The sequence below is a fragment of the Hakea prostrata genome, chromosome 10, assembly GCF_041222555.1.
Source record: "Hakea prostrata isolate BN-2017 chromosome 10, UWA_Hpros_2, whole genome shotgun sequence".
NCBI lineage: Eukaryota > Viridiplantae > Streptophyta > Magnoliopsida > Proteales > Proteaceae > Hakea > Hakea prostrata.
In genome coordinates, this window is record NC_142609.1 from 50,117,069 (window position 1) to 50,142,137 (window position 25,069).

General features: G+C 40.3%; 3 protein-coding genes across 6 annotated transcripts; 2 read left to right on the plus strand and 1 right to left on the minus strand.

The window, feature by feature from the left end:
• The first annotated feature begins 11,614 nt into the window (after nucleotides 1-11,614).
• Nucleotides 11,615-14,548, plus strand: LOC149003794 (uncharacterized). Its single transcript, XM_089137841.1, has 2 exons — nucleotides 11,615-12,730; nucleotides 12,842-14,548. Exons 1-2 carry the CDS (start codon nucleotides 11,804-11,806, stop codon nucleotides 12,959-12,961), a joined length of 1,047 nt encoding a protein of 348 aa, XP_088993967.1. The 5' UTR covers nucleotides 11,615-11,803; the 3' UTR covers nucleotides 12,962-14,548.
• On the minus strand, nucleotides 13,043-15,462 carry LOC149003795 (uncharacterized). The gene has a single exon (XM_089137842.1). The coding sequence runs from the start codon at nucleotides 15,255-15,257 to the stop codon at nucleotides 15,069-15,071; it is 189 nt and encodes a 62-aa protein (XP_088993968.1). The 5' UTR covers nucleotides 15,258-15,462; the 3' UTR covers nucleotides 13,043-15,068.
• A 6,351-nt stretch (nucleotides 15,463-21,813) lies between these two features.
• LOC149003796 (uncharacterized) lies at nucleotides 21,814-23,813 on the plus strand. 4 transcript variants are annotated; one of them, XM_089137672.1, is made up of 6 exons: nucleotides 21,819-22,193; nucleotides 22,312-22,403; nucleotides 22,518-22,746; nucleotides 22,844-23,123; nucleotides 23,287-23,364; nucleotides 23,485-23,810. In XM_089137672.1, the coding sequence occupies exons 3-6, from the start codon at nucleotides 22,520-22,522 to the stop codon at nucleotides 23,533-23,535; spliced, it is 636 nt and encodes a 211-aa protein (XP_088993798.1). In that variant the 5' UTR covers nucleotides 21,819-22,193; nucleotides 22,312-22,403; nucleotides 22,518-22,519; the 3' UTR covers nucleotides 23,536-23,810. The 4 variants fall into 4 exon arrangements, with proteins under 4 accessions (XP_088993800.1, XP_088993799.1, XP_088993798.1 ...); XM_089137671.1 differs by having other exon boundaries at nucleotides 21,820-22,193; nucleotides 22,514-22,746; nucleotides 23,485-23,809; XM_089137674.1 differs by lacking the exon at nucleotides 23,287-23,364 and having other exon boundaries at nucleotides 21,814-22,193; nucleotides 22,514-22,746; nucleotides 23,485-23,813.
• Nucleotides 23,814-25,069: the final 1,256 nt, after the last annotated feature.

Here is a 25,069-nt window from a genome sequence, read left to right on the forward strand (position 1 = left end):
TTGGACTCCAGTGACGAAGTCCTAGAGAAGCCATGAGATTTGCATTGGCTGTGAACAATGAAGAAGGTGAAGATGGTCAAAAGAACGATGAGTTTGGGGAAATTTCTGGCCATGGGAGGGCTAGTGAGTCCTGAAGATTTCTAAGTTCCTACAATAGAAATATGGGGTTTGTGTGCAAGTGTGTTTCTGCAAAGGCTAAAGACTGATTTATATGAGATTCTCAGAAGAGATACATGCATGGAAAGTAAACCAAATATGACAACATGGTTCGATAGTCAAATGGGGGTGAAAGATTGTCAACCAAGTCGCTGGTTCATTGTTGGTGGCCGTGTTGTTGGGCTTGAATGACTAAGGGCCTGTTTGGTTACATGAATCCAGAAATTTCAATTCCCTGGATTCGTAAATGAGAGATTAATACCCGTTTGTTTGTGTGAATCTCTGGATTCATGAAATCTAGAGATTCACCTTTTTACATTAAAAATGTGAATCTGTAGATTTATGGGATAAGGTGAAATCTAGAGATTTCATCTCTACTATAAAAGTGTTAAACATTTAAACCATGATTTCATAAATATTTCTTATGATGAATCTATAGATTTCATTCCAAAGATTTGGCTAACCAAACACTTAATTTTATGAACCATGACTCCGTAGATTTGAAATCTATAGATATGAAATATCCAGATTTTTAAAATCTTTATACTCTAAGTAACCAAACAGGCCGTAAAAGAATGTGTGCTTGGTAAACAACCCACACGGAGAAGTCCTAATGCACCAATGACAGAGAAACGAGTGGATCAGATGAGACCAGCTAGATGGACGGTTCTGGTGTGGATCTTAAGGTCACACAAGTAACGAGATTGTTTAGTGGCAGGACGACCCGTTTATTATCGTATATAATGTTATTTATTTTTTTATTTCTAATATAATATCAAGCTTCTTTTATTTTATTTTATTTTATTTTTGTTTAGTGGGTTTTCTTTTTCCTGGGCTTAGTTCAGGCCTTTCAACCTAGGTTAGCCTTTTTTCTTTTTGGATAAAAGTTTTTGTATTTATGATAGCTTATGTTTGCCAAGCTAGGCCCAGTTCAGCCAACCCAGAAAGCCCATCACTTTCATGCCAAATCGAGCTTATGTTTGCCATGCAAAGCCCACCTAAGCTCAACCCAGCCTAGCACTTGCATGCCAAGCCAACATTGTGTTGTCATGCAAAGCCTAGTTCAGCCCAGCCCATCACTTTCATGCCAAGCCCACCTTGTGTTTGCCATGCAAAACCCAGTTCAGCCTAGCCCAGCCCAGCCCAACACTTTCATGCCAAGCCCACCTTGTGTTTGCATTGCAAAACCCAGTTCAGCCCAGCCCAACACTTTCATGCCAAGCCCACATTGTGTTTGCCATGCAAAACCCAGTTCAGACCAGTTCAGCCCAGCCCAGCCCAACACTTTCATGCCAAGCTCACATTGTGTTTGCCATGCAAAGCCCAGTTCAACCCAGCCCAGCCCAACACTTTCATGCCAAGCCCACCTTGTGTTTGCCATGAAAAGCCCAGTTCAGCCCATCACTTTCATGGCAAGCCCACCTTGTGTTCGCCATAAAAAGCCCAATTCAGCCCAGCCCAGCCCATCACTTTCATGCCAAGCCCACCTTGTGTTTGCCATGCAAGGCCCAGTTCAGCCCATCCCAGCCCATCATTTTCATGCCAAGTCCAAATTGTGTTTGCCATGCAAGGCCCAATTCAGCCCAACCCATCACTTTCATGCCAAGCCCACCGTGTTTGCCATGAAAAGCCCAGTTCAGCCCAGCCCATCACTTTCCTGAGAAGCCCACCTTGTGCTTGACATGCAAAGCCCAGTTCAGCCCAGCCCAACACTTTCATGCAAGGCTCACATTGTGTTTGCCATGCAAAGCCCAGTTCAGCCCATCACTTCCATGCAAGGCCCACATTGTGTTTGCCAAGCAAACCTAGTTCAGCCCATCACTTCCATACAAGGCCCACATTGTGTTTGCCATGCAAAGCCCAATTCAGCCCATCCCAGCCCAACACTTTCATGCAAGGCCCAGTTCAGCCCAGCCCAACACTTTCATGCAAGGCCCACATTGTGTTTGCCATGCAAAGCCCAGTTCAGCCCAGCCCAGCACTTTCATGCAAGGCCCACATTGTGTTTGCCATGCAAAGCCCAGTTCAGCCCATCACTTCCATGCAAGGCCCACATTGTGTTTGCCATGCAAAGCCCAGTTCAGCCCATCCCAGCCCAACACTTTTATGCAAGGCCCACATTGTGTTTGCCATGCAAAGCCCAGTTCAGCCCATCACTTTCATGCAAGGCCCACATTATTGTGTTTGCCATGCAAATCCCGGTTCAGCCCATCACTTTCATGCAAGGCCCACATTGTTTTTGTCATGCAAAGCCCAGTTCAGCCCAGCCCAGCCCAGCCCATCACTTTCATGCCAAGCCCACATTGTGTTTGCCATGCAAAGCCCAGTTCAGCCCATAACTTTCATGCAAGGCCCACATTATTGTGTTTGCCATGCAAAGCCCAGTTCAGCTCATCACTTTCATGCAAGGCCCACATTATTGTGTTGCCATGCAAAGCCCAGTTCAGCCCATCACTTTCATGCCAAGCCCACCCTGTGTTTGCCATGCAAAGCCCAGTTCAGCCCAGCACTTTCATGCAAGGCCCACATTATTGTGTTTGCCATGCAAAGCCCAGTTCAGCCCAGCACTTTCATGCAAGGCCCACATTATTGTGTTGGCCATGCAAAGCCCAGTTCAGCCTGTCACTTTCATGCAAGGCCCACATTGTGTTTATCATGCAAAGCCCAGCCCAGCCCAGCCCAACACTTTTATGCAAGGCCCACATTGTGTTTGACATGCAAAGCCCAGTTCAGCCCATCACTTTCATGCAAGGCCCACACTGTGTTTGCCATGCAAAGCCCAGTTCAGCCCATCCCAGCCCATCACTTTCATGCGAGGCCCACATTGTATTTGCCATGCAAAGCCCACCTCAGCCCAGCCCACCTTATGTTTATCCCGCAAAGCCCACTGCAGCCCAGCCTAGCACTTTCATGCCAAGCCCACCTTATGTTTGTGGGCTTTGTATTGCAAACGTAAGCTCGGCTTGCCGTGCCAAGCCCACCTCAGTCCAGCCCAACACTTTCTGATGAAAGTGCTGGGCTGGGCTGGATTATGCAGAGCCCAGAGGTTACCCAACCTTCAAGCAATACATAGCGACGAATTCCGGCGCCAGCATGTTGTTGTTCAGTCGCTTCTCTACAACCACAAATCCTAGAAACATCGATAACAACGTTGAACAAGTTTTTTGTGGAAGCAATCTCAGGTTCTCAGTGGCATTTGATCGAACAGGTTTCTTCTTCTTCTCAAGTTTCACTCCGTCCACAATTTATATCGCTCTTTCTAAGCTTTGCAGATAGCTGGCGTTCAGAAATTGGGTCTTGGATGCCTCGATGTGAAATGCCTTTGCCTCGCTGTAGCTGATCATTTCCATATTTTGCCACTCAGAGTTCAATATTATTCGATGCAGTAATAGCTGCTAATTACTTGCCACTATCACCTGAGGTTTTGATTGTTCAAGGGAGAAGTTTCAGGTACTCATTTGCACCCCAAAATTAAACAAATAACTAGATTTAGCTAGCTTGCTTTTGTTTGGTTTGTTGAACTAGCTAGGTAGCTGTGTCTTGCATCGATGAATTGATAAACACACACAGAGTCACAGACACACTCACTAGTCACTAATACAATTAGTTGGCGTGATTGAACAGTTGAACAATGTAATTGGAATCCTACAGGCCATTCCAATCATGGGTCCAAATGGGTCATCCTCAATCACATCATATGAAAACTAGTTGGTGCATGGATACACCATTCAAGATTCCCTTCTTGGATCTTTATGTTGTATGCATGTTTGCGTGTGTATCATGCATTCTTATCTTTCTCACAAAATTCCAAAAGCTAGAGGACTATAACAGGATCAAGTATTTGTGTGCAAGCTTGAACCCCTAAGCTCCAAGCTAAATCAAGAGGAACTTCTAATCATCCATTATGTAACATAAGGATCCAAACTTAATTTTAGGTTTTATAAAACACGTTGTATCCCCTTTCCTTTCCTTCGATCATTTGGTCTCAATATTAGTATCTGACCCTATATCTTTCTAGATGGTGGTCAAATACCCATGACCCGCAAATGCATGTGTTGGGAAATGTCATGTTAGCATTACCACATCAGCATCCATTAGTTTTGATGATAACAAACATTAATTATTAATGGTTATACTGAGTTGTGTTTGTTTGATTCAATATGAGAACAAGTAGACCAAATCCAACTCAATGCCAAATACTTAAGCCCAAGTCAAAGCCAAGACTAAGCTAAGATGGACATGAATGACATTCCTATTCAGTCAAACTGGCTTGCTACTCTCATCTCAGGTAATTCCCAGCCTGACAAGTTTTTGCCATGGAATGATGATCTACAGTCTCTTTGGGATCTATTCCATCTATATTTTGAAGGGATTGAAATTCATGATATCATTTGTTGCTACCAGTTCCGACACGACCGTCGAATCACCTGCAAATAGAATGGACCAACCTTGTGTAAGTTGGGGTCGACTTCAACGATCAAGTCAGTGATAAGGACAATTGAGAAAGAAGACTGGTGGAAAAATCGTTATTTTCCTTTACCTTTTAGGGTTAGAGGTATTTATAATGTTACTTGATGACCTTACTGTCGTTGGATCCTTTTGGGAATTGTTTCATACGAACTGTCCGATGCACCGTAGAGTTACACTCTTGATTTCAACCGATAAGTTTGGACTTAATGCACCCACTTCCGGATCCCCACATGAGTTTGACTAGAAGACAACTTCCTCGAGTGGTCCTCAAAGCGAGACTTTCTTGCCTTGCATGGATCCTACAGGCATAAGGCGTTTGGTTAGCTGGTCAATGACTGACCCAGTCTGGTCCGACCAATATGAGCCCGGTTGGTATCCCTTGATATAACATTGTTGACAAAGGCTTACGATTCATAAGGTGAGACCAATAATGGACTTCTACCCAAGGTTTAAAGTATCTCACGATACTATACGATACTAGCCGATACGTATCCATATTTGACCCAACCGATACGATACATCTCGATACGTCTCTCCATTGAATTACATTAAAATACATTAGTCAGAGCGATACAATACTCGATCCGGAACGATACGTCTCTTAAAATCACCTGACCGATACGATACTCGGTACCGATACTTTAAACCTTGGACCCAATTGATACGATACATCTCGATACGTCTCTCCATTGAATTACATTAAAATACATTAGTCAGAGCGATACAATACTCGATCAGGAACAATACGTCTCTTAAAATCACCTGACCGATACGATACTCGGTACCGATACTTTAAACCTTGCTTCTACCAACAAAAAAGAATTACGTGTGGCTCCTCTTAGTGGACCATAAACTAATGTTGGGTCCCTTTAATACAATATATTACGTGTAGATCTCAATCAAACTAACATCGTTAGCCACCATTAAGTGTTTTCGAATTTCACACATAGATGGACCAAAATACCCCGCAAATTGTTTAATCCAATGTGTTATGACTAAAATATCCTATTAATGCAACCTAGAGAGAGGGGGGGGGGGGAGTGAATAGGTAGCAACTAGTGGAATTGTCCAATTTTTTGATTTAATTGAAAATGCAAGATAAAGTATGCAAATTCAAATCTGATTGAACTTAAACAAATTTGCAAACATACATTCTACAACACAAAGATTTTATAGTGATTTGATTTTACAAGTCTACGTTTACTTCCCTTTTGGCCCAAAGAAATATTTTCATTAGTGATTCTTTTTCAATACAGTGAGTAAAAAATTAAACCCTTACAATCTTTGTTATGGGGCAAGAACACATTTTTACAATTTTGTTTAATAGGGCAAGAGCACCCAAAATCAATTATAGTCTACCAAGACATAGAATTGAAAACAACCAAATACAATAGATGGCTAGAGATCACCTAACAAAGAGTGTGACATTTTACCCCTTGTGTGAGAGTGATACAAATGGAGTAAATGCACAGAGGAGATAATTTGCAACACCAATGATCTTATAAAAACCTTCTATTGCCTCAAGCTTTGCTCTAATGAGCTTGCTTAAACACCTTAATATGTTCTTCAAAGGTGGAGTGAGGATGAGAGACAAAACAAACGATTTATTGTAATTTGAGAACTTGAGAGTATTTGGGGAGTGGTTGATCAATTTGTAAGGTTGTTATACTCAAATGGGGTGAATTGTGCTTATTTAAATGGCCTTCAAGTACCTCAGCCCAACCCTCAACGGATAAAAATTTGAGTGAAAATTTAGTCCAAACGGATTGTCTTTTGATTCAGATGAAAAATCTGTTTGAGTTTTTGTGACCAAATGGAGCTCTGTCTGAAGCCCAGTGTGGGATTTCAAATGGATTTAGATTCTACTAACCAACCCTATATCCACACATATTCTCCTAACATGTCCTAAGTCATTTCAATGACATGATGCACATGGTTTTGATGCAAATGAATGTGATTACATTTGTATATGCAAGGAAATGTCATATGCTAGGTGCTAAGTTTTCTTGATATTCTTAAATCTTCTTGTACTCCATTCTTCATGCTCATCTTTGTCACATCCACCCAGCCGGTACCCTACTTGGCATACCCGAGTGTGTGATCTACAGCCCCGAAGAACAAGTATCGAGGAAATCATCCTCCCACATGCACAATAACATAATCATGAACATGATATAATCAAGATTTAAAGTATCGGTATCGAGTATCGTATCGGTTAGGTGATTTTAAGAGACGTATCGAGTATTGTATTGCTCTGACTTATGTATTTTAGTTTAATTCAATAGAAGGATGTATCGAGATGTATCGTATTGGTTGGGTCAAATATAGATACTTATCGGCTAGTATCGTATGGTATCGTGGGATACTTTAAACATTGGATGTAATCAATGTGTAATAACATAAACAAGAGAACAAGATAAGAAAAGAGAATGACAATATAATCATAGTGCGGAAATAATGATACCAATATATATAATAATCAAAATGTAGAGTGTGCGGGAAATCACTCCATAGAATACAACGGAAATGTAGTTCAAAAGTAAAGAAGAAGATTACAACCAATTCCAAAAGAAAGGAAGGAAAAGAAGTGATCAAACTAAACTAGAGTATCTTCTACTTTAAAAAGAACATCTTTATAAGTATAAATTTCAGAAATCAAGCACCGCCACTTCCACTCCACGGTTGGGCTAATCATGGTACGTAGCATAATTGCATGAGGGATCATCATCGAGATCTTCGTAACTGCCAACACCTTGCTTGAAGTATGCTTCTTCAGCTTGCGCTTCCTCATACTAGCCGTCATAGTAATCAATACTTGTAGAATAATCTAACAAAAGATATTTGCACAAAAAAGAAGTGAGTTCAAAAGAACTCACCAAGGCAAGTTATTCCACAACAACATAAATAACATGATAGCAAAACATAACATGATGCAATATGATATGAAATGGACAATGCATGTATGAAGCTAGCTCTATGTATGCTGGTCTCTATAGGCAGACATGCTTTAAGTCATAGCACCAAACTTATTTGGGTAGGTCTCAAATCACTCATTCTTGGTTGGCAAAGGGTCATTCATCCCTCGGGACATTCCATGGTTGGGGTTTAGGTCACCGCTCTCTCACATCACCGTTTGGTCTAAGTATTGACGCATGTCAAGGTAAAGCCTAGCCAAATGCAAGTCATCTACTTAGTTATAGCAATTCAGGTCCAGATACGTCCATTCCTCGCCCCGGGCAATCCTTTCCGGTATGCTTTTCACTAGAGTCAGCATCGTCCCGGACCACGGACTCATTAACCCTATTGGTCATCCACAAATAATAGATGGGAAGCTCTCATGTCCTCTCATGGATTGGCTACCAGTCTTGAGCGCTCATGAGCCCAAGTCTACTATTTGCAACCCTACCAATAAATGGCCTCTTATGAGTATCCACAATGTGACTCATGTCCTCTCACGGGTTGGTTACTGATCTTAAGCGCCCACAAATCCCCATTGCTACCACAGGTCGGTCGGTCTCAATATCCTTCCGAATCGGGTATGATATAACAGGGTATTCCTAGCCAAACACCGCTAGACAAGCCCTAGGTATGAAAGCCAATAATCCTGGAAAGTGTCGAAGGGCACCATCGAAAATATCCCATACTATTCCCACTGATGTCCAAGGACAAAAATGTCAAAAAGACACTTTCCAATCCCAAATCATACTTATTCAATCACATTTCCAATTCAGTCACAATATACACAACCGATATCTCATTATATAGAAAGATGCATATAAACATGATCAATCGCATATGTAAATGACAAGAATAAGTATTCATAATCAAAAGAATACATGAACATGATACTACTGTACTAGAAATACTTATAACAGTAATATAATAATAAGAAAATACAATTATGGTAGTGAATTTAAGAAAATCCCAAAATAGAAATTAAGATTCACGCAATCTATGTAATTATGGAAACGACAGTCTTTACCTTAAATAGCTTCGATGAATATCCAAAGATCAAAGAGAATGGTTCCAAACTTAGCAAATAAACCCTAAACAAGCATAGATACATCATTAGGAAAGATGCCTAAAAGATCGGAGGTCGAATGAATCAAATCGGACAAAGAACACAACTACTATCTTGCTTGGTTGATTGGGTGGTACCTTGGCTCAGTCGACCAAGCAATCGACCACCTGAACAGTACACAACAGAAATATGATTTTTTATCTGAAACTCATTCTACAAGATCCGAAACACTACGAAACTTGGAGGAAACCTCTAAAACAATAATCTAACACTAAAATAGATAAAAAAAAAAAAAAAAAAAAAACCACTACTTACTAATTTGGAAATATGACTTTCTAATTTGGTAAATTCATAGTTTTCGATGAAAACATGCTATGAACTCAAGAGAAAAACTAGAGATGATAGGATCTCATTCTAGTAGAACATAATCAGAAGATCATATATGAAACTATCATGCAAAATAGATCTAACATGTTAGAGAAATCAAATCGAAAGAATGATCATGGCTTCATGAAGAATTCACAAGGATCATGGCTAAGATCAATATGAAGATCATAGAACTTTAAGAATGAATGGAGATTGTAGAAGAGATGGTTGCAAGGATGCAGCATCTTCTTCATAATCTCAACATAGGGAATAAATCATAGTAAGAGTAGATCAATTCCATACAAGAGAGATTACTAACCTTTGATTGAAGAACAAGAGATGAAGAACTTGAAGTCTTGCAAGAGTTCTTTACAAACACCAAGGAGAGGCTTTGAGAGAGTCTTCTCACGTTCTCTGAGGGTTTTAGAAACAAAGGAGGCTAAAAAACATGTACTTGTATTATATAGAGCACCAACAGACCTAACAGAAGATCTTTGGCGAATTCTGTCCCTGTTGGTCGATTGGCCCAATTGACCACCCAATCGACCAAGCAAGTCAGCAAGGCCAAAACAGGGAATTGAAGGTCCAAATTAAGTCCAAACCCAATGAGCTTCTCCCAACATAACATATGACTTACCTAGTATAGACAAATGCCTTCAAATCATATCCAACTACGCTTTAAGTCCATCAACTAGTCTCTTCTTCATCAAGGTGCAGTTTCTTTCCCAATTTTGAACAAGCTTCCAAGTATGGAACACCATCATCAACTTCCATGGGTTATGTGTCAAACACTATGTCTTCCACTAAGATGGCCCATAGTTTTCCTTCTTTCTTTATTTTGGGTCTTCGGACCTATAAACAACAGGGTTTCTGAGTCAAGGTTAGGGCTGGGTTTCACAGTCTTGGCTTATACTTCATGTCCAACTTGGCTTGGTTTTGACCTTGACTTGGGCTTGGGCATCCGGTGTTGAGTGGGATTTGGTCCACTTGTTCTCATATTAAACTAGATATAAACAATTCAATATAGTCATTAATAATTCATATTTGTTACCTTCAAAACTAATAGAGACTGATGTGGCAGTGCTGACATGGCATTTTCCAACATACCCTTTAGTCATTCACAATATATTTTTTTAAACCATGTATTAATTAAGGCTTAATGACCGAAATACCCCGATTATAGATCTTATTTTCTTTATAAGGACGTGTGTCTGGTTCTGTTTATAGCCTACACAGTGCCTCGTTGTGTTGCATGTGAAGGTTTTGTCACTGCTCTCCCCCCTTCTCCACAAAGTCCTGTCTCTTTCTATCTCCCACAAATCTATTACAACTTCAATGTTTAACCTCCACTCAAGGTCTTAATCATGACTTTATCCGAAAAGGGAAAAATAATCTCAATCAAGACTGATCAGAAAATCGGATTGGATTTGCATCACATCGGTTCGGCTTATTTCAAGCTAATTTGAGTAGAGGTTAGATCCAACACTGGTGGAAATTGGCTGCAAGATCTAATTAAAACAAGAATTGGATTGACCTAAGTTGATTCTAATCTCGAATAGTTTTTATTTATTTATTTTTTTGGTGGTTTCCAGTAGTGATTTCGATAAGATGAAGGAAGAAGATGGATGAACCGACTCCTCCTACACCCACTTAAATAGTTGACAACAATAGGTATTAAAAATATTTTAGTCATATTATATATATTAAACAACCTGAGGGATATCTTAGTACTTCTAAATTTGGAATTTAAAGCTAATAATTTAGTATAAGAATTAATAGGTAATCATTTTAGTTTTTGACCAAACTTCTAGATCTTGTATATATTATAAATGAATTTGAATCTGACTCCGTTGGGTTCCGAATTGGCCAAATTGGGGCCTAACCGATCTATATATATATATATATATATATATATATATATATATATATATATATATATATTAATATATATTTGCCGACTCGGATAAGGCAGCTGTCTGTCATCCAGAGACGTGATCAACTGGTTGCAGTAATTGATACTTGTAACTTTACAAGTTTCAATTACTCTTGCAAGCAAGTTGATCACGTCTCTGGATGACAGACAGCTCTTATCCGAGTCGGCATATATATATATATATATATATATATATATATATATATATATATATATATATATATATATATATATATATATATATTGATATATTAATTAAATGAAAAGTAGAAGGAGAAAACCTCTCTTTCAAAGTAGAAAGTTGAAAGCCGGCTACAATTCCTTGTCTACTTTGCCAAAGTAAAAGAGTCTGTCTCATTCTTATGACTTTTCTTCTTCTAGGGTTAAGCAGCCATGATCAGGTTGAAGCAGTAGAGGAAACATTTGATAAAAGGACGCTTAGCCCATTTTGTGTTTACTTCTGGTTCTACCAAAATAGTCCAAAGTAGCACTTAAGGATCTAACAAAATCATAAATAAATGGACAGAAATATCTTTAGGGAGGTTATTGGTGGGAGGTCCTTATTCTTTCCCCCTTAATTTGGGGTGGTCCCTTGACCCAATACCTTTTGTCGTCACTATTGAGATTTGAGAAGATAAGCCTTCAAAACTTCGGCTTGGTGCTTTTTTTTTTTTTGCTTCTTCTTGTTCTATCTTCTTCCCCAAATAGTAGAAGACACAACCGGTGGGCTATATTCGTCCTCTGACGCGTAGCACCTGTCTTCATGGAACCAATAATTTCTTAATCAAATATAAAACCCTCTTCTCCTCACCCTTCTCTTTCCCAATTTCCCTGATTGATCCCATCCCTAGTTCCTCATGGAGAAAGCCTCTCCGGGAGAGGCGGATTTGGATGAGTGGGAGTACATCCCCGATGATGGAGATGGAGATGGAGATGAAGATGAAGATGAAGATGGAGATGGAGACGATCATGATCATCATGGCTTCCTTGATATTCATGTTTCAAGAGAGATGGGTATTGATCAGAAAGATGTGATCGACATGAATTACTTCATCTGCCCGTCTCCAACCGCTTCTGCCTCAAGACGCGTCGTCGTCTTTGATGGGTCGGAGTCGCAGAATTCAAGCGCTCTGATCCCGAGGAGGGTTTTGAATCAGCTCGTTCCGATCCAGATTCGATCGGAACCACTTTCAGGGAAGAGCCCAGATCATGATTTTCTGAAAGACATCGCTGAGGTTCCAACTTCTGAGATGACGGAGAAGATAACAACAGCTCCGTCGTCGTCGTCGTCCCTGGAACTGGAAGCAATAGTTACAGGAGATCAAGATATGATCTCGCAAGCCTTCTTCAAGAAATTGAAGGAGAACCAATTCGTCGACATGAAAATACTGGACTTACCCAAGTCCGGGATTGGGAATACAGGATCAATCAGGCCACAAGCAGAACTGGGATCGATTCACTTTGATCAGGAGAAAGATGCAGGCTTTAGAGGAGAGGCCAAGGAACATAACATACATTCTTCAAACGTGCCAGCCGAGCAAGAGATGGTGAAGAACGATTATTACTCGAATTCCAAGATCGAGGAAGAAAGCAGGGTCAACTGGGAAGAAGGTAGCGCTGATGGGTTTTGCTTCTGGAAGTTGGGACTATCCGGTATAGGTGCTCTATGCTCTGTAGGTGTGGCTGCTGCCACCGTTTGCATCTTCATATTCGGAAATCAGAAGAGACACCACAACCATCACCGTAACCAGAAGCTTAGATTCCAAATATATGCGGATGACAAGGTTAGTAAATTTCGAATCTATCTTAACATCACTTGAACATCTTTCTTTCAGAGATGTTGGGTCTTCAAAATTGTGAAAAAAGAAAAAAAAACCTTGTTGTTGTTATTGCAGAGGATCAAAGAAATGGTTAACCATGCCAGCAAATTGAAGAATCATGCTCTTTCGTCAGCTAAAGGTGTGCCTTTGAACAGAGCTACCATATCGTTTGGTGGTTACTACGATGGTCTTTGATTAATTAGAACCTAGCTGCTAATTGCCTAGTGTGTTCCTTTCCCTTTCCCTTTCCCTTTCCCTTTCCCTTTCCTTTTTATCTTCAAATTTCTTGTTATTGCATCACTAGTTGCGCATAGACTGCATCTGTATATACTAGAATAGAATATATGGAGGGATTATGGGGTTAGATTCCTTCCTAGTATAAGTGTTCTTTTTCCTTTTGTATCTTTTCTATTCCTTGCGTTCCTTGCAAGATACTATTTAAGAAGCAATGGTATGACATAGTAGATCTCCTGTTCTCTAATCTGGGTTCCTTGAACTTCCAACTTCCAAGTGAGATTGTACACAGAGCACTTCACCAATCAAAGGATTAATTTTTGGTTGGGTCACAGACTCACAAATGATGCCATGCTGCCACTTAGATCTTTTATTTTTTGGAGGAAACTTTGAACTGTACTTAAATCATTCATCAAGAAAGTTAACCGGCAGGGAGGTTTCTAATTCCACTTTCCACACGGAAACGGAAAGACATGTAGGAGGATCCAAAATACTTTGGACAAGTCAAGCAAGAAAACTCTGGACTTTCTAGCCAACCCACTTCCAAGTTCCAACCCAAAACCCCAAAACCAAATGGGAATCGGAAGAAGTTGCGCAATTGAGGCGCTGCAAATGCAAATGGTGTGGATGAATTCTGATGGTTAAAGATTAAATCTGGATCAGAATCAGTCAAAGTCGAGGGCAGGGCAGGGCAGGGCAGCCTCTCTCTCTCTGTCTGTCTGAGAGACCTGAGAACATTGGTCTGTCTTTTTCCGATCATTCCTTCCGTGGCCATCAACATCTCAAGAATTCCTAGCTTGAATGACTCTAGTAAATAAAAAAAACTCTTCTGTTGTTGCCCATTTTGGATGGGTTTTGTATTACCTATTCCGCGAGGCATATCAAAGTAGGTTTTCTAGAATTGGCATGACTAGTACTTTTTGAGAGTTTCAAAGTGTTGGACTTGGTGTTAGGGTTTCAGATACCTCAACACTTGGACCTTCCTCAAAAGGACGTTACATGAGGAATGGATTGGCAATTTGGCACCGTGAGAAGAGTCTGGCAGTGTGGTGACTGGTGAGATGATCAAAAGAGAAAGAATGACGAGAGCAAATGGAGGGAATCCAGATGGGTAAATAAATAGAAACCACAAGTTTTATAGAGAAGGGTACGGATTCAATTATGGAAAGAGCCAGTTTCTATATATTATAATATTACCCTCTTCATCATACATCATACATCATACATGAAAAGTTAGAAACAATCAGAATCTGAAGTAAACTGAATGTTTCTTTTCTTGTAAGAAAAGGAAAAGGAAAAGGAAAAGGAAAAGGAAAGGAAACAGAGGTAGCTAAGCTAGGTCGGTGGTCGGTGGTCGGTTACCGGTGGCCGGTGCGTTGCACGTTCTTCTTATACGTGGTCCCCTCTATCTATAGACTATAATTCCATATTCCCCACAGCACAATCAACAACAACCCACAATTATTATAATTAATTTTGCAACTTCTTCTCTTATTCTTCTTCTTCTTCTTCTTCTTCATCCTCCTCAAATTCTATCATCTGCAAGACTGCAATGCAATTGTTAGTTTGTTAGTTCCCAAATTGCCATCTTCTAATACCCCTTTCCTACCGCCCCTCTCTCTCTCTCTCTCTCTCTCTCTCTCTCTCTCTCTCTCTCTCTCCGTCTCTCCCCATCGTGTCCTCCTGGATGATAAATATAAAGATAATAGAGATACATTTACATACATTCAAAAAACTCAAATTGAAATGCAAATCAATCCCACACTTAAAGAAAACCCTCGATAACAACCTATTTTTAATACATTACGAAAATTTACAAGTAATGATTTGCTCAAAAAGAGAAAAAGGAATTTAGAAGTACTAAAAGAAAAAAGATTTAATAATGATACTGATAATAATAAACCAATGACGAAAAATACCAAACAAATGAAGAAGAAGAAGAAGATAAATCCAACTAGTCGCAGCAGGCTCAAACCCTATTGGATATATAGCATGGTCTCGAAGTAGAAGTGTAGAAGAAGAGAAATCTACGCCATATCACATGATGATTAATTCGTCTTCCAATTCACTAGAAGAGAAATCCGAAGACAACAAGTGTTAGAGAGGCGAATAGGGTAGGTACAACAAAGAGGGCCGCATCGGAAGTGGGAGCCGGTGCTGGAGCCTCAGCTGCTGCTGCTGCCACATGCTGGACCTCCGAGACGGCCAAGACCATTAGGATAGCGGCGGCGAACAATCTCATCTTCAATGCCTCCATCCCTCGTCTACTATGGAATTCGATCCTCTCTTGAAGAGTTTCAGGAAGGAATTTCAGAGAGAGAGAGAGAGAGAGAGAGAGAAGAATGCTAGAATGAAGTCTGCAGCCAAGGCCTAAGGGTGTTGGAACTTGGAATGGATGGAAATGAGCAAGTGCTTGCTGGTGGGGTTTTATCACACTTTATTATGGCTATGGCCTATGGGAGAGAGGAACACAGACACACATACATACAGTCTGGCCAGGCTGCCCGAAGTGGGAATAAAATAAAATATGACCGTTCAAGTTCAACAGACATGCTCACCTCACCGCTTTCCACTACAATTATTCATTTTTCAAACCAAAAGAGAAAAAGGAAAAACAGTTTTATTATTCAGTATTCAGTATTCACAGGCCACAGGGGGGAGAGAGAGAGAGAAAAGCAAGCTGCCCGCTGCTAGTCAAACTGTCAGGTTGAAGTGCCATACAGCTGTAGTAACCTTAATGGGCCCCGCCCCTACCTCTTTTTTCTGTCCTTATATATTTCCTAACTGCCATGACCGCTGGCTTTGCTTTTGTTTTCCTCTTTCTTACAACTTTTTAATTAATATTATTTAATTAATACAATAACTGTTATTGCCTTCAATGAAACTTTTTTATATTCTTTATTACGAGAATATTACGATTGGCCCTTCACTTAACGGAGTCGATGATTAAAAAGTTGTCAGAAATTGCATGTGAAAGAAAATAATAAGTGGGCCAAGCGAAGCCTTGCAAACGAAGTAGGTTGAGTCATGAGTGGTCGGTCCGCAAGGGCAGAGGAGGCTAGTTGCGGGAAAGTTATGCTCGTTTGATTCCTTCAGGTAGTTGAGTTGAACTCAGCACTCAGCCAGGGGCAGGGGCAGGGGCAGGGGCAGGGCCATCTCAATTATCCGCGCGAGATCCCACACAAAGGTGAGGTGAGGCGAGGTGAGGGAGTTTAACTAGCTATAGCGCTTGGTTGAAGGGATCAAGGTGATCATCATCGTCGGTCTTGATGGAAGCATACGTACGGTTCAACGTTCAATCACGTGTGCATGAGTATGACAACAAATAAGCTAGGTGGTTGCAGCTGACGGGATATTGAAGGTGTGCTTCAGCCTTCAGGCAACAACTCTCTTCAACACCCCCATCATCCATCCAGAGTTGATGGAAATCCTTTTATTATATATAGGCATTAGGCAGAGAGAGAGGAGAGAGAGAGAGAGAGAGAGAGTTGATTATTCGGGTGTAGTTTGTGGGTTGTTTTGCAGGGCCTCTGGCCCTCTCAAGATTTGCTTTGGAAGAAGAGCGCTATTAGTGAGTGGTGAGTCAGGATCATAATATGGTATGGGCAGTCCTAGCTAGATTCTCCAAGAACCAATATTAATTAAAAAGAACCAATCATACATACATACATACAATCCACATTCAGGGGAACCAAGAGGACGGCAAGGGATCAAATATACATTTACCTTATTGTTATCTGATTCTATTTGTAGCTAGAAAGACCAGGCGGCACGGGGGAGGGCCCGCGAGAGGAGAGAGCAAAAGAAACAAGGAACGCAGGAAGCCGAAGACGCCCCCCCGGACAAGACCAGACGCCAAGGCAACCAACGCAGGCCAAAAAAGAGAGACGCCCACCACAGACACCCACCAAGCGCGCCCGAGAAGACAGAGGGAACGACCACAAGGAACCCCCACGCCGGCGACCCGGGGAGCAACACGCCCAAGGAGGAGGCCAAGCCCTGATCTTGGAAGAGTTATATATATGACCACCATACCTCGCAGACCAAGAAGAACGGCACGATGGAATACCAACCGTGAGAAACGAAGGATATTAAATTGGGGGTAGTTAAGTCATTTTATCAGATTCGAGTATTACCATATTTGAGTTGAATTCAATCGTTTTAGTTAATCGGATTTGGTATATCTTCCTGCAAGTATAGGTGGTAACTCCGAATGTAGTTCAAATATCCAACATCCTATTAGTTACTATTAATGAATATTAATGAAGGGATAATGATGTATTCTCCAAAATTCAACTTTAAATCGGATACAATAGTTGTATCCGTCCAATATCTAATCGAATCAGATCAAATTTGAATCCAATTATCAATCAATCAGATCATCCGAAATTCGGATGCTCTTAAACATATCTAATGAATTGAATTGAATTGAATTTGAATTTTTGCTTATCCGTGTCCATCCCTATATGGGATCAGGGTTTTCACTCCTCCATCACCTGTTGCTTTGTATGCCTTTGTTGTCTGCTAATCTATTTCAGTGGCACTAAAGGATGTGCAAATTGAGGGCCAAGCCTAAGCCTAAGCTCAAGCCCAACCCAACCTATTCTCTCAAGCCCAAGCCTTTTTTTGGGTGAGCAATCAAGCCCCAAGCCTTCAATTAGAATACATTACTTCTTATACCAAATAGATCCCATTTCCTCTTTGTTGTGGAGCCAAAGAAGTTTGTGGAAAGAGAGCAATAAAACGGAATGTTTAGAAACCATTCTATGCCCAGACAGGCAAAGGCAAAATGGGCAAGAATGAATTTTTGTTGTGTTTGTGCCCATTTCTCATTTCCAACAACACTTGTTTTAGTAATCATAGAATGGATACATGCCTGTGGATCTTTTATTAATATGCATAAAAGTCCACTAAAATATCAAATAGTCCATATAAATCACACAAGAAAGCTTGACTGTCTTAAGTTTAGAGGAGAAACAGATCTAAAGATTACATTGTAAGACACGGGTATGCCTAAACGGAGTAAAACCAACACAAAAGAACTTCAAATGTGTAGCTAAAGTTTTCAAACTAATAAAGATAAAAAAAAATTCATTCAGAGACAAAAGGAAAGGAAAGGAAAGGAAAGGAAAGGAAAAATAAACCCTAAACCAGAGATCTAAACGAAAAGAAATAGAAGTTGAAAATACCTTCTTATTCATAATCATGGTCATGGATGGTACAGATTGTTCGAAAATAACTTCTTCTATGTTCTTACTCCATTCTTAGAAAGCATCGAGAGCGACAGAGTATGGATCATAAACTTGCAGAGACATTTGAACGACAGAGTATGGATCATAAACTTGCAGAGATATACGGCATCAAGTGACAGTACAAGGGTTATGGTTAGATTCTAGGCTTTTTAAATCTTTAATGTTTAGTGAGTAAAAAGACTTCGGTGCCCCTAAACACCGTCAAACCCAACCATTATTTCACCCATTTGTGCCCATTTCACCCGTCTACATGAGATTGATTGTACCCGTGCCCGTGCCCGTGCCCAAGAAGTTTCTTGAGCATGGGCAAATGGTGCTCAAGAGACTCGGTTCATCCCATTTTGGTGAACCAGCAGCACACTAAAATTGACCCGATTTATCGAACAAGATTTTAGGTGATTCTGTGCTCAAAACAGATTTGAACACACAATCACCACTCTGGGATGTTTTCTTCCAAACAACCCCAAAGAAAATTGCAGCAGAAGAAGAAGAAGATGTGGAGTAGAAGAGAACAGAGGGTGAAGCTCGGGAGGAATTACATTTTGAAATAGTGGCTTGCTGACGATGTATATATAGAATGGAATCAGAATGACATGTAGTTACTCAACAAGTACGACTTTCCAATTCCATATAAATAAATAGATTATGTATGGAAAATTCATGATTTGGTTTGTGTCGGTTTCGGTTTCGGTTGGCCCACAGCCCTCTTGATCGGGTTCAATTTCTACCAATTTCCAACGACTTCAAAATAACAAGAATTCAGTTCGAACCCATCCGATTTGATCTACCTGATCCGTTCGGTTCAATGTGGAAATTGACGACATTCCTGTAAGGCTGTACCCCTTTAGTCTTTCCTCTTTCCAACCCAATCTTATTTATATTATCAGATCCACCCATGCACAAAATGAAATTTAAAATAAGCTAGTGGATAGATAGGAGTCACAAGATTGAATAATGGCTGTCCTTCCTTCTTTGGGTATTCTCAACCGTCCGAACTACTAGATGATGTCTGTTTCTCTTGTTTCTTCACACCTAGCTAGCCAGCCATGAGCCAGCCAGATGTGGAAAGCCTGACACTTCATCTGGGTTCAATTTTATCATCGTGCAGGCTCGACTTCAATATTGTACATTAATTGCGCAACACCTAAGCAATTTTTCATTGTGAAAGACTAGTAGTTGCTACTCTAGTGTAGTGTAAGTCTGCGCAATTGAAGCACAAGCAAAGGCATAGCTCTCTTTCTCTCTCCCTCTCAAAGGCATACCTCTCTTTCTCTCTCCCTCTCAAAGAGTCCCTCGTATAGAAAATTTCCAACTGCAATGCCACTGCAACATGAATAAAGATGTAGACATCAACTACGAGACTTTGAAGCCAAATTTCACGCACCATTTATTTTATAAATGAAAGAAGGTGAGACACAATAAGACAACATCTAGCTAGCTAACATTGTTCATTCCTTAGTCTTTCATCATCCAGTTGACTCTTATCCAACCTATTTTCTTTGCCTGGATTCTAACTAAAAAGTTTTTAATTTATTTTATTTGTTTGGCCGCTAGATACGTTTCAGCTGAAGATTTTCTGGACCCAAGTTCTGGTTGATAAAATCCTTAGGTTAGGGCATCATTTGGTATATTGTTTAGTTCCCAACCGATCGCCGGTCTTGACTCTTTTAATGTTGGGTAATTTTCATCTGGACCCCCTGAGGTTTGGTCCAGGTCATTTTTAGTCCAATTTAAGTTTCCTTTTGCATATGACTCCCCTGTGATTTTAAGAAATGATTAAAAAAGGACACCCTTAACAAAAATAGTTAGTTTAATAAATTTCGTGACAAAAATACCCTTGTGTCCTTTGAACTTCTTTTTATTATTTTAGTTTTAATTTACTAAAATATATACTATCAAACTAAATAAATAATAAATAAACAAATGAAAAAGTTTTACTAAATTAATTCCCTCGTTAAAACAGAGTTTGAAAACAAAAACGGTGCTCTACAACTTCACAACCAAAAGAGGAAGACGAAGAGTCTCCTTCAAATCCATCATTTGGCACTTCAATACAAGTTTTGATCTTCCTCCTAAAACCCTTGTTCAGTTTGAAAGCAAAGAACGGTAACTCTGCAAGACTGCAACTTCACAATCGAAAGAGGAAGACGAACAGTCTGCTTCTAATCCTCATTCAGTTCTGATTTTTTTTATTCTTATTTTTCTGTTCAATACCGATTGTCTACTGAGTTTAAGGAAGAGGCTGCTTCTAGAGCTTTAGGTTCGTACTCTTTAAGAATCCATTTATTTCTCAATTTTCTTAGGATTCAATTGGGGTATTCCAGCCAACTATAAGATCAAAACTATTATTTTTAACCTGGAGTACCTTGAGATTGATTACTCAGTTGTCCTTGGTGTGTGTCCTATGCTGGAAGTAGTGTATCATTCTCAGATATGGCCAAAAGTGAGATTGCTGCTCTAAAATGAGCTCTTCAAGCTCAGCAACAGCTTCTGCAGAAAGTATACTAGGACCTTGAAGAGGAGAGAGAAGATCCAGACGCAACGATCCATGATTTTGCGTCTACAAGATGAAAAGGGTGCAGAACAGATGGAAACTAGTCAATACAAAAGGTTGGTAGAAGAAAAGATGCATTACATAGAGGAATGTTTATAACTCTTTGAGGATCTCATGTATACAAAAGAAATGGAGATCACTTCTCTAGAGCTCCAAATTCAATCTTACAAATATAAATTACTAAACCTGGATTTAGTAATCCTTGTGAGATAAAATGAAATTCCAAGGCAATCTGTATTTTCGGAGAAATGAAGTTCAGAGCTTGGTTTTCCTGGAAATGTAAGAAGTATGCACGAGTGCTTTTGGTTGACAAACTCCATGAGAAATTTTTAACATGAGATGTAACAGGCAAGGAAGAGACTGTTCGTCTTCCTCCTTTGGTTGTGAAGTTGCAGAGCACCATTTTTGTTTTCAAACTCTGTTTTTACGAGGGAATTAATTTAATAAAACTTTTAATTTGTTTATTTTTTATTTATTTAGTTTGATAGTATATATTTTAGTAAATTAAAACTAAAATAATGAAAAGAAGTCCAAAGGACAGAAGGGTATTTTTGTCAAAATTTTTATTAAACTAACTATTCTTGTTAAGGATGTCTTTTTTTTAATTATTTCTTAAAACTACAGGGGAGAGTGATATGCAAAAAGAAACTTAAATTGGACTAAAAATGACCTGGACCAAACCTAGGGAAAATTACCCTTTAATGTTTGTAGGAATTGATCTAATCTGACTGTAGTTATCTATGAGTCAGTCATGACACACATGATTCGTTGATTTGATCCACATTCAAAAACCCTAGAAATTCCTACTCGTCATATCTGAAGTAAAATCTGATAGAAGAGCGGGGAGACCATGTTTTACGACCTTGGTTGTGGTTGGTTACATATAAAACTTCTGATGCCCGTGGCAGCACAGAGGAGGGAGAGAGAGAGAGCCATGGAGAGCCATGGGAGGAGGGTTTATTATAAGCAACCGAGCTTATTTAGTTACCGGGACGCGTATCTGGCTGTCCATTGGAGATCAAACGGTAACGGCAATTCTTCAGTTACCGTATCATTTTATGGGCGCTACTACTACTACTAAAATAAATGAGGGGAAAAATAACCTACTTATCTTTTGGCCTTTTTGGGCAAAGAAAGAGAAACCAAAGAGCTATACAAAACAGAAGAGCGAAGGAATAACCAAGTTTGAACGAGACGGAGCAAAGCCAACACAGGGGAACTCTCTGATAGGAGAGACAGATCGATTCTGTCAGAGAGAGGGTGGATTCAGCTAACTGATCTGGGTTTTCTTTGACTTGAAGATATCTTCGCATTACCGATGAGAAGAATCTCATCCTCTTCCAATTTTTGGGCTGGGCTGCTTACTCTGTAATGGAGTTTTCTTCTTGTAAGCAATCGTCTTTGTTTTTTTTTGCCTCTTCGCCTTTTCTTGTGCATTTACTCTTGCTTCTGTCTGTTTTCTGGTTTATCTGTTAATGTCTCCCCTTGAATCCATTGAATTGCAGAACTGTTTGAAGAGGGTGGTTTGGTTTCTTTGTGACCACAGATCTTGTGGTGATAAAGATTTGTTATTTCAGATTGAAGCGATTTCTTCCAAGTATTATTCTAATTTCTATTTCTCGAATCTTTAGAGCAAGCCCAACCCAAACCCAAACCCAAACCTAAATGATTTCGTTTAATCTCTCTCTTCCATTTACTTGGTTGCAGGCAGGTATGGAGAAAGAAACTACAAATCAAATATCAGGTAGAGGTCCGGAAACCGATTTTCTCCTACAGTGGGGAAACCGCAGGAGATTGCGGTGTATAAAAATTAAAGAAGACAACCCATCAGAGAAATCCGATGGTTTGATTAAGAAGAAAATCACCTCTCGAGTTGATCGGCGTGTCGTCAGAGAGAAAGAATCTTCTCTCCCTGCTCTGCAACCCATTCCCGTTAACCGGTAGCTCTCAAAATAACTTGAGTGAGTTGCAAACGTGAACTAAATCCAAAGTAAGAAGGGATGAAGATTACATTTTTCCGGTTTTGTTTGGTTTTAGGAACTCCGAGCCGGCGACGGTACCATCTACTGCAAGCGAGAATAGAAAGTCATGTTCGCCCGAGAAGGAGGACCGGTACTACACGACTAGAGGCTCTTTGGGTTTTGACGACAATGGCAAGATTTTCATGAATGCGGGAGACGATATAGGGGTTGTTTGGCCCAAGTTGTTTGTTTCCTTGTCAAGTAAAGAAAAAGAAGAGGATTTCATGGCGATGAAAGGCTGCAAGCTTCCTCAAAGGCCAAAGAAAAGGGCCAAGTTCATCCAGAAGAGTTTACTTGTAAGTCCTCATCTGTACAAACAGCATAGCATGACTGGCTTCCTCTCATGAAATTTCTGCAAGACTACCCCCCCCCCCCTTTTTCTTCTTTGGGTTGGTTCTGTTTTTTGATACTTACTTTCTTTGCTGTGGGCGGTGGATGGTCATGGTGGATTCCCCGCAGTTAGTGAGCCCCGGTGCATGGCTCTCTGATCTTTGCCAAGAGAGATACGAAGTGAGGGAGAAGAAGACATCTAAGAAGGTGTTGAAGCGATCCAGCATCTCTTGGTGTCTGTTGGTTTACCTTATATATTGGTCTTGGGATTGTTTGTTCATTTTGGTGGGTCTTATTTTAATTTTTTTTCTTCTCCTGATGATGCAGAGACCGAGAGGATTGAAGGCCATGGGAAGCATGGAAAGCGATTCAGAATGAGAGAGAACGTCGTTGAAGTTTGATTTTGGGGGATTTTCAGAGAAGAGTGATTTGTAAATTGATGGAGGCGCTATTACTAGCAAGAAAAATTAAAGTAGGGTTAAAAGATTAGAGAAAGAAAGAGGCATATAGCAGGCAGTCTCCTCTAACCTCTGTACAGAATTGCTTTTCTTTTTCCCCCTTGAGAAATAAAATGGTTAATTTTCTCTCAGAGGAAAATGTAGAAGTGTATGTTTAATGGTGTTTTTTATATTGAGCATATGAGCATGAGGCATTGATCTCATCCTTTATTAAGCGCCAGACGATCACCGGTGCAGTCCCAGTTCAAATGTGGTTATCGTGGATTTATTTTAACCTTTCGTCCCTGTCCTGTGCGAAGCGAGAAATCAAGGAAATACAAGTTTGATGCAAACAAAAGAAGAGATCACGGGACAGGTAAGAGAGAGAGAGAGAGAGAGAGAGAGAGAGAGAGAGATGAGAGGATATAGTAGGGCAGGTGGGAATTGGGATACTTGGCGCGTGCAGGTTTAGTTTATTATTGCATTCTATTATGATGAGCTCCTGCTCCCTCCCTCTCAGTGAGTGAGAGCGTTATCTTCAAATTTAAGCCTTGAAACCCTCCTCCTATATATCGCTGAGTTCCCAGAGTGGTGTGTTGAGAATTGTCAACGTATCATATGATTCATGACATCTGGGAAATGTTGTTGGTAATCCCTACTCCCATCTCTACTCCCGAGTCCTCGATGTGCATTCATGTACACGCAGGGTGAAGAGCAGTCTCCTATTTCAAGTTTTCAACCCAATTTCATAATATCAAATTGGCCGCCGGAGGTAGAGAGTAAAGACCAACTTGAATTATTCAACTTCTCTTTGATCTTTACCGGTTCTACATAGGAAGCTATCGTCACCGTACGAAAAGCACATCTTCTACATGGTAAAGCAACTCCATTGTCCTCTATTAGAATTTAGAACCCTCCTTCGTCCCTTGGCCCAAAAAACATTCAAAAAAGACCTGAGGGACAAAAACACCTCTGTTATCCTTTCGTTTTTCTCTCCCCAGCATTTTAAACAACAAACGCCAGATAAGCTTTTTTTTTTTTTTAAATTTTATTAAGGGGGTGAGCACGGGGTACTGTGTGTCAGCAGTAATTCGACGTATCGCTGGGGGGCTACACGAAACACCCCCCCCAGCAACATGACTTTAACCATATGTCAGCGATATATCGCCTACGGTCGAAATGTCCCCTATGTCGACAATACCATGTGAGAGGCCCTCTCCCTGCTTCGATGAAGCTCCTTATAGTCATCAGCCTTCTTGTCTGTTCAATAGCATTTGCAGTGGCCGCCATCATCAAAGCTCGGTCTCTGAAGAAGGCTAGCGATTCCAAGGCTTGGAGGCTTACGGCTTTCCAACGTTTGGATTTCACCTATGATGATGTCTTGGAAGCTTGAAAGAAGACAACATCATAGGCAAGGGAGATGCAGCCGTGCAGGTATTCATGGCAACCTGGTTGCCGTGAAAAGGCTGCCGGTG

What these genes read in the sequence shown, in the direction of transcription:
- LOC149003794 (XM_089137841.1), top strand. Translation starts at nt 11,804, where the DNA reads ATGGAGAAAGCCTCTCCGGGAGAGGCGGATTTGGATGAGTGGGAGTAC. An exon ending in AAATATATGCGGATGACAAG is followed by an intron (nt 12,731 to 12,841) that starts GTTAGTAAATTT and finishes TTGTTATTGCAG; the next exon opens with AGGATCAAAGAAATGGTTAA.
- LOC149003795 (XM_089137842.1), bottom strand. Translation starts at nt 15,257, where the DNA reads ATGGAGGCATTGAAGATGAGATTGTTCGCCGCCGCTATCCTAATGGTC.
- LOC149003796 (XM_089137673.1), top strand. Translation starts at nt 22,520, where the DNA reads ATGGAGAAAGAAACTACAAATCAAATATCAGGTAGAGGTCCGGAAACC. An exon ending in CAACCCATTCCCGTTAACCG is followed by an intron (nt 22,747 to 22,843) that starts GTAGCTCTCAAA and finishes GTTTGGTTTTAG; the next exon opens with GAACTCCGAGCCGGCGACGG. An exon ending in TCATCCAGAAGAGTTTACTT is followed by an intron (nt 23,124 to 23,286) that starts GTAAGTCCTCAT and finishes GATTCCCCGCAG; the next exon opens with TTAGTGAGCCCCGGTGCATG.